The sequence below is a fragment of the Eucyclogobius newberryi genome, unplaced genomic scaffold (genome assembly GCF_026437365.1).
Source record: "Eucyclogobius newberryi isolate DKJ021-1_F unplaced genomic scaffold, fEucNew1.0.hap1 SCAF_19, whole genome shotgun sequence".
Classification (NCBI taxonomy): Eukaryota; Metazoa; Chordata; class Actinopteri; order Gobiiformes; family Gobiidae; genus Eucyclogobius; species Eucyclogobius newberryi.
In genome coordinates, this window is record NW_027315823.1 from 32,978,659 (window position 1) to 32,991,745 (window position 13,087).

At 42.0% G+C, this 13,087-nt stretch overlaps 1 protein-coding gene across 1 annotated transcript in view; it reads left to right on the plus strand.

Annotated features, from left to right (window-relative positions):
* Positions 1 to 240: 240 nt before the first annotated feature.
* The window catches only part of col7a1 (collagen, type VII, alpha 1), a 122,422-nt gene continuing 109,575 nt past the window's right edge, over positions 241 to 13,087 (plus strand). The window contains exons 1-7 of the mRNA XM_072452705.1: positions 241 to 312; positions 389 to 569; positions 933 to 1,089; positions 2,103 to 2,196; positions 3,145 to 3,303; positions 4,164 to 4,321; positions 12,951 to 13,080. Of these exons, the coding sequence (XP_072308806.1) occupies positions 249 to 312; positions 389 to 569; positions 933 to 1,089; positions 2,103 to 2,196; positions 3,145 to 3,303; positions 4,164 to 4,321; positions 12,951 to 13,080 (943 nt within the window). The 5' untranslated portion in view covers positions 241 to 248. The remainder of the gene's footprint in view (positions 313 to 388; positions 570 to 932; positions 1,090 to 2,102; positions 2,197 to 3,144; positions 3,304 to 4,163; positions 4,322 to 12,950; positions 13,081 to 13,087) is intronic.

Sequence of the window (13,087 nt, forward strand, 5' to 3'; positions counted from 1 at the left end):
CCATATTTTTCCTCTATTAATGAATTCAATTTGTAAATATATGAATGAATTAATGACGTTTAATTTTGCCGGACAAAGCAGTTACATAGAGACAGGTGGCGGACCGTCCACTGGAAAAAATGTAATTGTGTAGTGCAGCTAATAGAAAAAATAATGCTTTATCATAATTATGAATGTAGAACGAGGATAAACTGATGTCTTTCTAACTTCTAGCATCTTTAACAATGACTTTTGTTTAGATTGTGAAGATGTGGGGCCTGTTCACAGCCGCACTTCTGCTCCTGTTTGGTGTGGAGCAGTCTGAGGCTCAGGGTAATAAAGGCTTACATGAACATTACCATTCTACACTATGGTTTTCTGTCTATAATCGTATCATTTTACATTACAGGAACGTGCAATAATATCCAAGCGGCAGATATCGTATTTTTAGTGGATGGCTCGTCAAGTATCGGCCGAGCAAACTTTCTGCAAGTGAAAGGATTTATGGCCGGGATTGTTAAACCCTTCGTCAGTTCAGTCGGCCCTTCGGGGGTTCGGTTTGGAGCCGTGCAATATAGTGACACTTCAAGGTGAACAGCCACACAATATACAGAGGGCTGACCATCTAAGTGTAAAAGACATACAATTCCATCAAATAAAGCATCATTTCAACACTATTTAACATCACAAAAGTACTATCGTATTTACCAGTTGTGTCCCAGCAGTTATGTATGTTTTGTATTGCCAGAAAGAGCAAATTTAGCCAAAAATTGTTTTAAAAGCGACATATCATTGTGTAACTGCTTGAAAATTCTATTGAAAACGTATTGAAGTTGTGCATTTTTGGTCTCTCTCTCTCTCTTACTCGGCTTAGATTCTCAGCCTCCGGTATCACATTATATTCGCTCATTGCGTGTCAGACATAAAGCTAATTGTTTTAATTTCCCCCCCAGGGTTGAGTTCACCTTTACCTCATACCTGAACGGCACGGAGCTGGTCAACGCTGTGCAGAATCTCAATTATAAAGGAGGAAATACACGAACGGGGGCGGGGCTAAAGTTTGTGTCTGATAACTTTTTTAACCCTGCATCCAACCGGGACGTTCCCAAGGTAAAAAGACTTTGTAAATCCCTAAACCCACAAGGTTGTGATCGGTAGGGACAATAACAACTGTGAAATCTTTAATTATCTAGCATTTATGTAATTGGTGTATTTACTGTATATAAAAAAATAAAAAAAGAAGAAGAAGAAGCGCCCTGTTACTGTGCGTGAGCGTTTAGGTTTGCGGTTTTGAGTTTAGATTGTAATGAAATGAATTTCTTTGCTTCTAAAATGCTCTTGGTTCTTTTGTTAAGGTAAGATAAGATATTCCTTTATTGTCCACACATGGGGAAATTTCATTGTTGCAACGCAGGTAGATACAGAGGAAAAGGACAGATAACTTATAGTAAGTTTAAAAAACACTCTTAATAGAAGAACTCTTATAAACAAAACTCTTATAAACAAAAACTCCTACAGACAGAACCTCTCATTTCTTAATAAGGAATGGAGGGGAAAAATAATGATAAAATAAAATAAAAACAGCTAGCGTAAAACAAGAAAATACTAATAATAATGGTCAAATAAACACTCTATGTGAGTACGACAGTAATTGCACATGAATATGACGGTATTGCACATGGTTAAGTCAGTATTGCACGTGTTCAGGGCCAGCAGTGTTTGTTGTAAAGTCTGACAGCCAGGACCCTCCTGTCCCCACCTCCTGCACCGAGTCCAGAGCACAGCCCAGGACGGAGCTGGACTTCTTGAAGACTTTGTCCAGCTCTTGTTGTTATTGTAATACTGTGGCCTTATTAATCACAGTTATTGATTAACAGAACAGTTTTGACATCTGACTTTAAAACGACGGCGATAGGGACCAATATTCTGTGTTTCCATAATGTAGTTTTCTAAAAATGCTAATGAAGAATCCACAAATGTTGATACATTCAAAACTAGCTTTAATTGTGTTTTAAAAAATAATCTCCGTTAGAACTAAAGGCCATAAAACATAAACTGTGTAAATGCCATCTGAAACCTTGTAATACTTTATGTAATGTTGTCTTGTTTGACTAAATGCACAGATAACAATCCTGATCACTGACGGAAAGTCCCAGGACAATGTTCAAGACCCAGCTCAAAAACTGAGGAGTCAAGGCGTGCACGTCTTTGCAGTTGGTATGATTTCCATTATTTATGCACATGACGTGTTTGTTTATTCTGAATGGAAATGCGTTTTCATGTTTGTCCCATGTCCTGGACTCTCTGGAGCTCTGACTGACCAGATGTCAATGTGTTTAAACTAAAATAATTCTCCAGAGGGTTAATTGTAATTTTCAGCGTTACCATGTGGTCTTACACTAGCTCTGATCAACAAAAGTCTTTAATCCAATTTATGTGAGGTTTTTTTTCTAGCAATATCAATACCTGTTCAAGTAGATAGTATACGGTAAATAGATTTGATGCGAGTTTAGGTTTTGATTCGTTTTGTTTGCCCAGACAAGAAAAACATAATACAAAACTTTAAACAGAGAGAAAGAGAAGTCTCCTATGAATTAACAGCTGCTTTAACTGGAAATCAAAACTTATCAAACTTGGAAAAGGATGTATGGAGGTTGAATTGGCTCGACTTGAGTGTTCTTTTGTTAGTTGTACTTCTACACAAAGGAAGGATCTCTGCAGTGTCTCGTGGAATAGACACCAACGTCTGAAGAACACATAAAAGATTGAGGGTTTTTTAAAGGTCGAGCTTGTTATGTTCACGAACCATTTGAGTAAAAAACACATGTATTATCCTTAAATACAAAAACAAAAAAAATTGAATAGAATATAAAGAACCATAAACTTACAAAAGAATAAATGTTAGTGAAAAGGAGCTGGAGTGGCTGAAGAGGCTGATAGTTCTGCTGCTGCATTAGAGTCGAGGCAGAAGAAAGTTCTGAACTGAAATGCCAGTCTGACGGAAAAGAGAGTCCGGACTAAATTAAAAAAACTGCTGAATTTGTACAAAAAGCACTTACATTTCAAGATATGTTCACTTTAGTTCTTGAATTGACTGTAATTGAGATGATTGTGATAATTCAAATTGGGCTGTAGTTCTTAAATAAATGATGCGTTTCTTTCCAGGTATCAAAAGTGCGGACAGAAACGAACTGGCCCAGATCTCGTCGGAGCCCAGCGCGGACTTCACCTCTTTCGTGGGGGAGTTCAAATTGCTGAGCACCCTCCTCCCCATCGTCGGCCCCAAAGTCTGTTCCAAAGCAGGAGGGCTCTACGCCAGTGATGGTATTTGTGTGAAATCAACACCCACGATCTGACAGCACTGTACCAAAGTCACGAAAACATGTCAACGATTAGAGCCTCCTCTGCTTTTCTCAGCCGAGGTGCAGTGTAGTCAGAATCCCAACGCACGTAACAGGACTGCACTTATAGTAGTATTAGGATTCATCAACTAGAAGAGAAATAATAAATTAAATAAAATAAATAAAATAAATAAAATAAATAAAATAAATAAAATAAATAAAATAAATAAAATAAATAAAATAAATAAAATAAATAAATAAAAGTAAAAAGTAAAAAAAGATAAAATAATAAGGCAACAACCATTAATCGGAATTATTGTGACTGTAAAAATAATTACAAAATAAATAAAATAATTATATTGGAATAATTGTTGAACTATACAAACACTAAAACAAATGCAAAAAGCTGTTGTATCACAAAGATTATTAGATTAATATAGCAGGATAGACTAAACTTTATTTGAACGTTTGTTTTGTCCAGAAGCTTTCAATCACCATAATTCATAATTCATTTTGGTTCATTCTAATTTACAACAGAAGCCCTACGACATATAAAAATATCTATGGTTTTGAAGAATTAGGTTGCACAAGACTTGAGTTGCCAAATGCACATTGATGTATTGATGGAGTAAAAAATAAATAGAATACAAATGATTCCACAAATAACTCGAATACACACACAAAAAATGAATGCTTTTGCCCCAGTACTGATTAAAACAAAACAAAACAAGTTTGAACCACTGTCCCTGGATTGCCCAACAAAAAGTACAATTAAAGTTCTACACACGGCTAGTTTATGGATATGTGAGAATCAAATGTATTTTTCTCTGTTCGTTTCCTCAGAGGCGTTTTCAGGCCCGGCCAACTTACAGTTCACGGTGCAGAGCTTGGACTCGCTGAGGTTCAAGTGGAACGCCGCCTCTGGTCCGGTCAGCGGGTACTTGGTCCAGTACGCGCCTCTGTCAGGACTCGGGCAGCCCATCAACGCGGAACTCCGACAGGTACAAACAATCAATGAAGGAAAGGAACTTAAGGCTGCCCAATGCGTCTCAAACAGGGCCGGGTAATACAGTATTTCATGATGGGTAATACAGTATTTCAGGATGGGTAATACAGTATTTCAGGATGGGTAACACAGTATTTCAGGATGGGTAATACAGTATTTCAGGATGGGTAATACAGTATTTCAGGATGGGTAATACTACAGTATTTCAGGATGGGTAATACAGTATTTCATGATGGGTAATACAGTATTTCAGGATGGCTAATACAGTATTTCAGGATGGGTAATACTACAGTATTTCAGGATGGGTAATACAGTATTTCATGATGGGTAATACAGTATTTCAGGATGGCTAATACAGTATTTCAGGATGGGTAATACAGTATTTCATGATGGGTAATACAGTATTTCAGGATGGGTAATACAGTATTTAATGATGGGTAATACAGTATTTCAGGATGGGTAATACAGTATTTCAGGATGGGTAATACTACAGTATTTCAGGATGGGTAATACAGTATTTCAGGATGGGTAATACAGTATTTCAGGATGGGTAATACAGTATTTCAGGATGGGTAATACAGTATTTCAGGATGGGTAATACAGTATTTCAGGATGGGTAACACAGTATTTCAGGATGGGTAATACAGTATTTCAGGATGGGTAATACAATATTTCATGATGGGTAATACAGTATTTCATGATGGGTAATACAGTATTTCAGGATGGGTAATACAGTATTTCAGGATGGGTAATACAATATTTCAGGATGGGTAAATTTCAGGATGGGTAATACAGTATTTCAGGATGGGTAACACAGTATTTCAGGATGGGTAACACAGTATTTCAGGATGGGTAATACAGTATTTCAGGATGGGTAACACAGTATTTCAGGATGGGTAACACAGTATTTCAGGATGGGTAATACAGTATTTCAGGATGGGTAATACAGTATTTCATGATGGCTAATACAGTATTTCAGGATGGGTAATACAGTATTTCATGATGGGTAATACAGTATTTCAGGATGGGTAATACAGTATTTAATGATGGGTAATACAGTATTTCAGGATGGGTAATACAGTATTTCAGGATGGGTAATACAGTATTTCAGGATGGGTAATACTACAGTATTTCAGGATGGGTAATACAGTATTTCAGGATGGGTAATACAGTATTTCAGGATGGGTAATACAGTATTTCAGGATGGGTAATACTACAGTATTTCAGGATGGGTAATACAGTATTTCATGATGGGTAATACAGTATTTCAGGATGGCTAATACAGTATTTCAGGATGGGTAATACAGTATTTCATGATGGGTAATACAGTATTTCAGGATGGGTAATACAGTATTTAATGATGGGTAATACAGTATTTCAGGATGGGTAATACAGTATTTCAGGATGGGTAATACAGTATTTCAGGATGGGTAATACTACAGTATTTCAGGATGGGTAATACAGTATTTCAGGATGGGTAATACAGTATTTCAGGATGGGTAATACAGTATTTCAGGATGGGTAATACAGTATTTCAGGATGGGTAATACAGTATTTCAGGATGGGTAATACAGTATTTCAGGATGGGTAATACAGTATTTCATGATGGGTAATACAGTATTTCAGGATGGGTAATACAGTATTTCAGGATGGGTAATACAGTATTTCAGGATGGGTAACACAGTATTTCAGGATGGGTAATACAGTATTTCAGGATGGGTAATACAATATTTCATGATGGGTAATACAGTATTTCATGATGGGTAATACAGTATTTCAGGATGGGTAATACAGTATTTCAGGATGGGTAATACAATATTTCAGGATGGGTAACACAGTATTTCAGGATGGGTAATACAGTATTTCAGGATGGGTAACACAGTATTTCAGGATGGGTAATACAGTATTTCAGGATGGGTAATACAGTATTTCAGGATGGGTAATACAATATTTCAGGATGGGTAAATTTCAGGATGGGTAATACAGTATTTCAGGATGGGTAATACAGTATTTCAGGATGGGTAACACAGTATTTCAGGATGGGTAACACAGTATTTCAGGATGGGTAACACAGTATTTCAGGATGGGTAATACAGTATTTCAGGATGGGTAATACAGTATTTCATGATGGGTAATACAGTATTTCAGGATGGGTAATACAGTATTTCAGGATGGGTAATACAGTATTTCAGGATGGGTAACACAGTATTTCAGGATGGGTAATACAGTATTTCAGGATGGGTAACACAGTATTTCAGGATGGGTAACACAGTATTTCAGGATGGGTAATACAGTATTTCAGGATGGGTAATACAGTATTTCAGGATGGGTAATACAGTATTTCAGGATGTCGGTGTAATCCCTCATTCGTCCAGGCGTGTTCCATAGTAGAAAAAGCTTCAGTTGTAGTCATCTGGACTCAGTTTGAAAAAATAGACGTTTCGACTCTCATCCAAGAGTCATTGTCAATAACAGAATTTAGGTCGAGAACTCCGATATTAATACTGTTCTGTGGTAAGACCCGCCCATTGGGAGGAGCCTTCCTGAAGTAGAAAGAGTTGTTTGTTTCAACAGAAACTCCCCCTTGTATCTACCGAGCTAGCCTATTCAGAATCTTAATGGGCTATTAGAAACCTCTTTGTCTTTGTGAGACCCTGGCTCAACCACCCTGAGTACCTGATTAGCATCTGAATGTCCTCTACCTTTCCAGGGGTTCAGTAACCCATTATAAATAACAGGAAGATTAAACCTTAGCCCTCCATTTCTGTTTAAAGAAGGTCTTTCTTTTTTTAACAAAAATAGCTTCCTTAACTCCTCTTTCAAACCATCTTTTCTCCTGCTTAAAACCTTCACATCACCGTCTTCAAACGAGTGATTAGAGGCTTCAAGATGGAGATGCACGGCACTCTGAGGTCCTGAACTTGTATTTCTTCTGTGCTGATAAAGCCTCTTGTGTAGAGGCTGTTTCGTCTCACCTATGTAACGTTCTTTACAGCTTTCTTCACTGCATTGGATCGAATAAACTACATTGCTCTGTTTTTGAGTCGGCAACTTGTCCTTTGGGTGAACCAGTTTTTGTCTTAAAGTGTTTCCTGGTTTAAAATAAACAGGGACAACACGAAGTGTAGTTGGAGATGTAATCGCTAACTTAGATTCGGGAGCAGGACCACGCCTCAACCTCTTACCTCCCCAGCAACCACACCTCCACTCTTTAACCACGCCTCTTATTACCCAGAAGGCCTATATATGCAAAGGCCAATCCCAGCATCTCTTGTTGTCCTTGCTCTCTCGACAGAGAGACACTCAGTACAGCGCGTTCATTCAAACCAACCACGAGCCATTTCCTCATTCTGGATTCTGATCCGTTCCCAATCTGAGCAATTCAGTCTGAAATATTCAGTCGGTCAGATCCCCAGGACTCACCCAGCGCGATTCCACAGCTCCAAACACCATCAGCTCCTCCGCACCTGCGTCTCTCACGGACCCCACCTCCGGGACACTCCATGTCACCTCCGGGCGTCCACACAGAACACCGACCTCCACAGCAACGGCCTGGACCCACGCGCGCTCCTTCTCGCTCTCTGACCCTCATTTTAACCGAGCGCTATCCGAGCTTCCGGAGCGGGGCACGGCTCCCGCGCCGGCCGGCGCGCTCCGTGCGTCGCTCCGTGCGTCGCTCCGTGTGCTGCGCCCAGGCGCGCGTCTCCACTCAGGTGGAGACCAGAGACCGTACCGCAGCGGGCGCACCGGGCCGAAGCCGGTGGACATTTCTTTCAGACGCTACGTCAATAAATATCCATGTTTTCGTCAGCCTCACTTCCTGGTTCCACGTCCGTCCGAGGCGCGCAGCCGATGACGTCACCATTGCTCCACGGGCCGCAGCGCGACCTCTCAGCTCCCCCTGGTGGCGGGAGCCAGGTTGTACAACTCAATTTAAAGCAAGATTAAACAACGTTCATAGGGACTCGGCAATGTCCCAGCTTGTCTTAACAATGTTGAGTTCAAACGCTCCCTCTTTTCTCAAACTTTCATCAATTCTCATCACCTTTGCTGCAGCTGCACTCGACTCCCTCAACATGCTTTCCTCTATCCCTTCTCTGTACCTACATTTTACTGCATGTACCATCAACGTACCATCTTCTCTGCGCTGGCTCTTTACCATCCACTATCATTCTGGCTTAAGCTAACCTTTCTTTCGCCCTCTGTTCATGCTGTTCATCGTTCCTACTCTTCTCACGCGAACCCTCAAGCTTCCTTTTCTTTTCTCATGCAACCTTCACACCTCGTAGGCTCACAATTCATGCTTCCACTAAATTACTTTCATGTCACATTCAGCTGTCTGGCTTCGCCGCCACATGTTAGCCACAGGTATCTTCAAAGATTCTGTTTCTAGCATTGCGGCAGGTTCTCATCTTCTCATTCGCATACCTTAAGTAAAAATAAAAAAAATAAAAAATTCCCCAGCTTTGGCTTTCATGCTACCTCATCTTACCATGTTCGCCTTGCAGCCTCAACGCGCAGCCTCAACGCGCAGACTCAACGCGCAGCCTCAACGCGCAGCCTCAACCAGCCTCAACGCGCAGCCTCAACGCAACTCGCATCTCACAGCTCAATAGCTCAATTCACAGCTACAGCTCACAGCTCAATAGCTCAGCTCACAGCTCAATAGCTCAGCTCACAGCTCAATAGCTCAGCTCACAGCTCAATAGCTCAGCTCACAGCTCAATAGCTCAGCTCACAGCTCAATAGCTCAGCTCACAGCTCAATAGCTCAACTTACAGCTACAGCTCAATAGCTCAACTTACAGCTACAGCTCAGTAGCTCAACTTACAGCTACAACTCAATAGCTCAACAGCTCAGTTACAGCTCCGAGCTACTACTCTCAGCTACAGCCCTCAGCCAACCCTCATGTCACAACTTACAGCTCAGTTACAACTACAGCCCACTCAGAACCCCCCGGCAGCACGCTCGCCCCAGAGCATCCACGCTCGCCCCAGAGCATCCACGCTCGCCCCAGAGCATCCACGCTCGCCCCAGAGCATTCACGCTCGCCCCAGAGCATCCAGAGCATCCACGCTCGCCCCAGAGCAGCCATTCATCCCTCCCTTCATCACTCATCCCGCTCTATTCCCCCCCCCCCTCCCCTTCCCCATTCATCCAAACCATTCGACCCCTTCCCCATTCATCCCACATCCCACTCAAGCTTTTCCGCATCCTCAGAGCCCCGCCCGCAGCCACACGCTCGCTCAGAGCCCCGCCCGCAGCCACACGCTCGCTCAGAGCCCCGCCCGCAGCCACACGCTCGCTCAGAGCCTCGCCCCGCAGCCACACGCTCGCTCAGAGCCTCGCCCCGCAGCCACACGCTCGCTCAGAGCCCCGCCCGCAGCCACACGCTCGCCCCGACCCACGGCAGTGTCCTCATGCTTGCCCCAATCCATGTATTCATTTCCCAGAGCCTCTCTCTGAGCCACCGGGAACTTGGACGTCTACCACAGAGCCACCGGGATACGCCCCTCTGGTTCTCAACAGTCTCTCCTTCGACCCTCTGCTCGCACAGAGTCTGTTCTCCCCTCGATCTTTCGACTCTTCATTCATCCCTCCCTTAATCACTCATCCCGCTCTTTTCCCCCCCCTCCCCTTCCCCATTCATCCAAACCAGTCGACCCCTTCCCCATTCATCCCACATCCCACTCAAGCTTTTCTGCGTCCTCACCAGGGTCTCATCGGACACCGGGAAGCAGTCTCTCTCCGGAACAGTCAACGGGATGCTCATCCATTTCACATTCCCTCCTTCTTTTCAGAAGAAACATCTCTCAACGTGCACCTTATCCACCGCGCATCGGTTGGCGCATTGGAGACCGCTCGGAGCGCTCCGGCCCCTTCCAACCCATTCCAGCTGCAGTGCGTACTACACGGTCCTCAGGCGCTTAGTCTCCTCTACCAGGCATTCACATAATGCCAGAATTATACCCCACTATCGTTCTGGACATTTTGGGGGTTTGATCAGTTGGAAGGCTTATTCAACATCTCTCTAGTAGATCAATAAGGGATATCTTACTATGCGCAACTCATAATACTCAGTCTATTCCCCTCTATCAATCCGTCTCCTGCATTGCTCATACTCAAGTCACCGTAATTGACCAACTCCTACTCTCGATTCACCGTCCCAAATCCGATGCTCTACGATCGCTTCAATTCCTACTCCTCAATACTATCATATCTTTCATTCCTCTCATTCTCAATCTCATTCATCCCAATTAAATTCCCTCGTTCATCGCTCATACCAACTTCTTTGCTACCCGCAGCTCGTCAACTCCTAAATCCATGCAAACATTTCGCTCTCCACTCCGGAGCAAGGAGACTCCACCATAAATCCAGTTCTATCGACTGTCCGTTCAATCCTATCACTCTTGTATCTTATTCTCCATTTGCTTCCGTCGACGACCACAAACGCTAAAACACTATTCAAATGTACCAGAATTTACCCTCGTCTCAGTAACGGACGGACTGCTTTCGATTTCATCCAGCTACTCTTCAAGAGTGCTTGGCTATCCAGCTCCTCTTCCCCCGTGCCACTCGTAACATTATTTTCAGCCAGGCTTACGTCAAGATCCAGATCAACTTCCTTCATTTAAATCATTTTGGGGTTCTGAATCGGCTGGGCTGATTACCCGAGACAGAGCCCCCATCCTGAGTCTCTACCCAGCCATCTCATCGATCTCTCTCTCTCATCTCATCGATCTCTCTCTCTCATCTCATCGATCTCTCTCTCTCATCTCATCGATCTCTCTCTCTCATCTCATCGATCTCTCTCTCATCTCATCGATCTCCCTCATCGAGCTCCCTCATCGATCTCTCTCTCATCTCATCGAGCTCCCTCATCGAGCTCCCTCATCGAGCTCCCTCATATCGAGCTCCCTCATATCGAGCTCCCTCATATCGAGCTCCCTCATATCGATAACTCTCATATCGATAACTCTCATATCGATAACTCTCATATCGATAACTCTCATATCGATCTCTCTCATATCGATCTCTCTCATATCGATCTCTCTCATATCGATCCCTCTCATATCGATCTCTCATCGACCCATCATGACTTATCAATAAACATTATTTCGGATTTCATTGTTGTGGCGTGGTCCTTGCTAGTGAAGTCCCTGTTTATTAGGTGGTTTGAAAGAGGAGTTAAGGAAGCTATTTTTGTTAAAAAAGAAAGACCTTCTTTAAACAGAAATGGAGGGCTAAGGTTTAATCTTCCTGTTATTTATAATGGGTTACTGAACCCCTGGAAAGGTAGAGGACATTCAGATGCTAATCAGGTACTCAGGGTGGTTGAGCCAGGGTCTCACAAAGACAAAGAGGTTTCTAACAGCCCATTAAGATTCTGAATAGGCTAGCTCGGTAGATACAAGGGGGGAGTTTCTGTTGAAACAAACAACTCTTTCTACTTCAGGAAGGCTCCTCCCAATGGGCGGGTCTTACCACAGAACAGTATTAATATCGGAGTTCTCGACCAAAATTCTGTTATTGACAATGACTCTTGGATGAGAGTCGAAACGTCTATTTTTTCAAACTGAGTCCAGATGACTACAACTGAAGCTTTTTCTACTATAGTATTTCAGGATGGGTAACACAGTATTTCATGATGGGTAATACAGTATTTCAGGATGGTAACACAGTATTTTGGGCTGCAATAATAACCAAATTGGTACGATATTATTTTTCCAAAAGTGTCACAATGATGTCATTGACTGTCACAGATATGTACTTTGCTAAATGCAGTGTTTTGTTGCAGCAACATCTAAAAAAACACATGATCTTTGCTCCATTTCAGTGCAGACTACACAAATACTTATTATACACTATTTTAAGTCTTTGCATTATGATTATTCGGACCAAAGAGCTTGGCAAGGCATTTCAAAAGGTAAAAGTTGCATATTTACAATTCTGTTAACCCAAAATGTCAAGATATCACTATAAATATTGTACCATAGTGTGATGATATTCGGATTTAGATGGCATTACAGGCCTAGAAACGCAGAAATATCACCTTTAATCCTTGTTTTGGGTGTTATTTTCTAGAATGGTTCATTTAGTTTGACCAGGTTGTTGTTTCAGTTGTTGTAGTTTAGTGAAAACTCAGGTAAGACAAGAGTAAATATCTTTTTGAAGGAAATCTAAAACATGTGCAAATAAGTTATGTTAGGACATGTTTTATGTTTCAGATGGTTTAAATATTGTGCGACGCTGATGAATATAGAGAAACGTGAACCTTTGCAGACACATTCAAGTTTTAATGTTTCCATTTTCATACCAAGGAGAAAGCTTGATACTTGTTATTGTTTTTGATACCACGTTAAAAACTTTTAATAACTTTAATGACTCATTTTATAATCCTAAATGTCTATGAATACTGAAATAGCTCAAATGACTATCTAGTTTTTGTATTCATTATAATCTGGGTTTGACTTTGCAATAGAGTCTGGAACAAACCTTTTTGTTGCCCTTTGTCCAAACCAATTGTTGGTGACAGTTTGTTCTCTCTTGTCTAGTAAATCTACCTCTGTGTGTGCGAAAGTGTCTCTAAATTGTTAAAATGATATTGTGTATGTTCTGCACAGGACACGGTCCCGGCCTCTCAGCGGTCCTTCACCGCGCGAGAGCTCCGGTCGGGCACAGATTATCTGGTCACTGTCATCGCTCAGTATCCCAACAGTGTGGGAGAGTCCACCTCCGCTAAACAGAGGACAAGTGAGTC